At 33.6% G+C, this 2077-nt stretch overlaps 1 protein-coding gene across 1 annotated transcript in view; it reads right to left on the bottom strand.

The window, feature by feature from the left end:
* Positions 1-747: 747 nt before the first annotated feature.
* LOC103581480 (dnaJ homolog subfamily C member 12-like) overlaps positions 748-2077 on the bottom strand; it is a 9095-nt gene continuing 7765 nt past the window's right edge. Inside the window, exon 2 of the mRNA XM_008563300.1 lies at positions 748-1507. Within this exon, the coding sequence (XP_008561522.1) occupies positions 1413-1507 (95 nt within the window). The 3' untranslated portion in view covers positions 748-1412. The remainder of the gene's footprint in view (positions 1508-2077) is intronic.

Genomic DNA, 2077 nt, shown 5'->3' with positions numbered 1-2077 from the left:
AAGGTGGCAATCTGCAAGCCAAGAGAAGCATCAGAAAAAAACAAGCCAGCCAGCACCTAGATCTTGAACTTCTAGCCTCCAGAATTGTGAGAAATGTTATTTAAGCCACCCAGTCTATGATATTTTGTTACAGCAGTCCTAGCCAATGAATATAATCTACTCTCACATCATTTCATAAAAGTAAGCACATTTTAAACCACAATGGTAGGAAGGACCTAATTTCTGAATGATGGATGGCCCTTTATATTGAATATATTTAGCTTTTTAAAAAACTTACTGTCTTAGTTTGTAGGGCTAATGTAACAAAATGCTATAAACTAGGTAGCTTATAAACAATAGTTCTGGAGGCTGGGAAATCCAAGATCAAGGAAGATTCGTTGTCTGATGAGGGCCCACTGTCTGGCTCGTATAATGTGCCTTCCTTCTGTGCCCTCACAAGGTAGAAGGGACTCAAGGAGTCTCTCTCTCAGTCCTCTTTTATAAGGGTATTTATCCCATTCATGAGGGCTCCACCCTCATGACCGAATCACCCAAAGGCCGCACCTCCTAATACCATCACCTTGGGGGTTAGGTTTTCAACATATGAATTTGAGGGAAAAAAATATCCAGAATATTCAGACCAAAGAATATGCAGACCATATCTTTTCTCATTTTGCTGTAGACCAATGAAAACTCTGTCATTGAGGAATTCCTGCTCTAAAATCTTTTTTCTTCTTAATTTTTTATTCACTGGTCTGCAAACTCAAAAATAACCACGGACTACATGTGACCATCAAGAATTCCAACCTAAAGAGATTATTAACAGGCCCATTTTCATACTTAGAACACAATTTATAAATTTATCACTTGCTTATATAACACAAGAAATCTTGTAAAAACATAGCATTTCCTCAAATAAGTCTTCTAAATTCACAATTATTAAAGTAGAAATATCTATTAAAATTATTTTAAAATATAGTTTAACTAAAAACTCATTTATGAACTTTGGGAAAATTATTTATTTTACTCCATGGAGTTTAAGCAAGTAATTTCACATTTCTTTTTAGGTCAAGAGTCAGAAAACATTTTTTGTACATCCAGCACTAGTAGAGATCATGGTATATCAATGACATATTTAAATACAGAGATCAATTTTTTAAATGGATTTCTATAAATAGCATTAACAGGAAAACACATATAATAAATCTACTCAGGATCTAAAAGCCTTAATTTATACAAATATTGGAAGAAACTAGTCTTCTGAAAATTTTCTCATTTAAACAACACACTATGAGAACAGATCCAAAGATGGAGGAATCCATTGGTAGTCAGCAATTCACAAACATGACATATAAACTTGACATTTTTAACATGTGAAGAAAGACTGCACTGGGAACAAGGTTGCTCTTCCTCTTTTATGGAACAGGGACATTTCATATTTCGTAGTTTCTGAACTTCCTCAGGAGTTCTGAAGGAGCATCCCCAGACCAGCGGAAACGAAGGTGCCAAGAGTTCACATCTGAAAAGCCTTTAGAAGAGAGAAAAGAAATATTTAAAATCAGAGGTAAGAAAAAAAAAGTTAAGCTTGTAAGAGTAAAACAGCTTGGGGATAAGATTTTACTGCAATAAGTAAAATGTAAGGGTAAATCTTTGCTATGAATTATTAGTATCTTACAGAAACGTTATCTTAAACAGACTCTGGAATTCTTATGAACAGGAATTATCACTTATATGAATGAGGGGATCTCAAATGTTTAAATGCTTAATAATAGAAGGAAATGTATAAATGCCTCAGTGGCAGGAATTTTGACAATTCACCAACAAAGAAATTGGAAACAACTTTCAAAAACACAGCTTTCAAAAACCTTTCAAAAAGTGAAAGGTCAATGATAAAGGATCTCTTTATGAATCCCAATAGTATTTGTATCCCAAATACAAGTAATAGAATTCCATGGTAATAAGACTTTTCTAATTATAATAAACAAGGTTGTTGAAAACTAGAGAAAAAGTCATTTTTCTTCACTACTGAAGTGTAAATTGCCAAAACTACTGGCAGGCAGTTTGGCAATACTTATCAAACTCACTAAAATGTATAAGC

The sequence above is a fragment of the Galeopterus variegatus genome, unplaced genomic scaffold (assembly GCF_000696425.1).
Source record: "Galeopterus variegatus unplaced genomic scaffold, G_variegatus-3.0.2 Scaffold13162, whole genome shotgun sequence".
Taxonomy (NCBI): Eukaryota; Metazoa; Chordata; class Mammalia; order Dermoptera; family Cynocephalidae; genus Galeopterus; species Galeopterus variegatus.
This window is presented reverse-complemented; position numbering and strand designations above follow the sequence as displayed.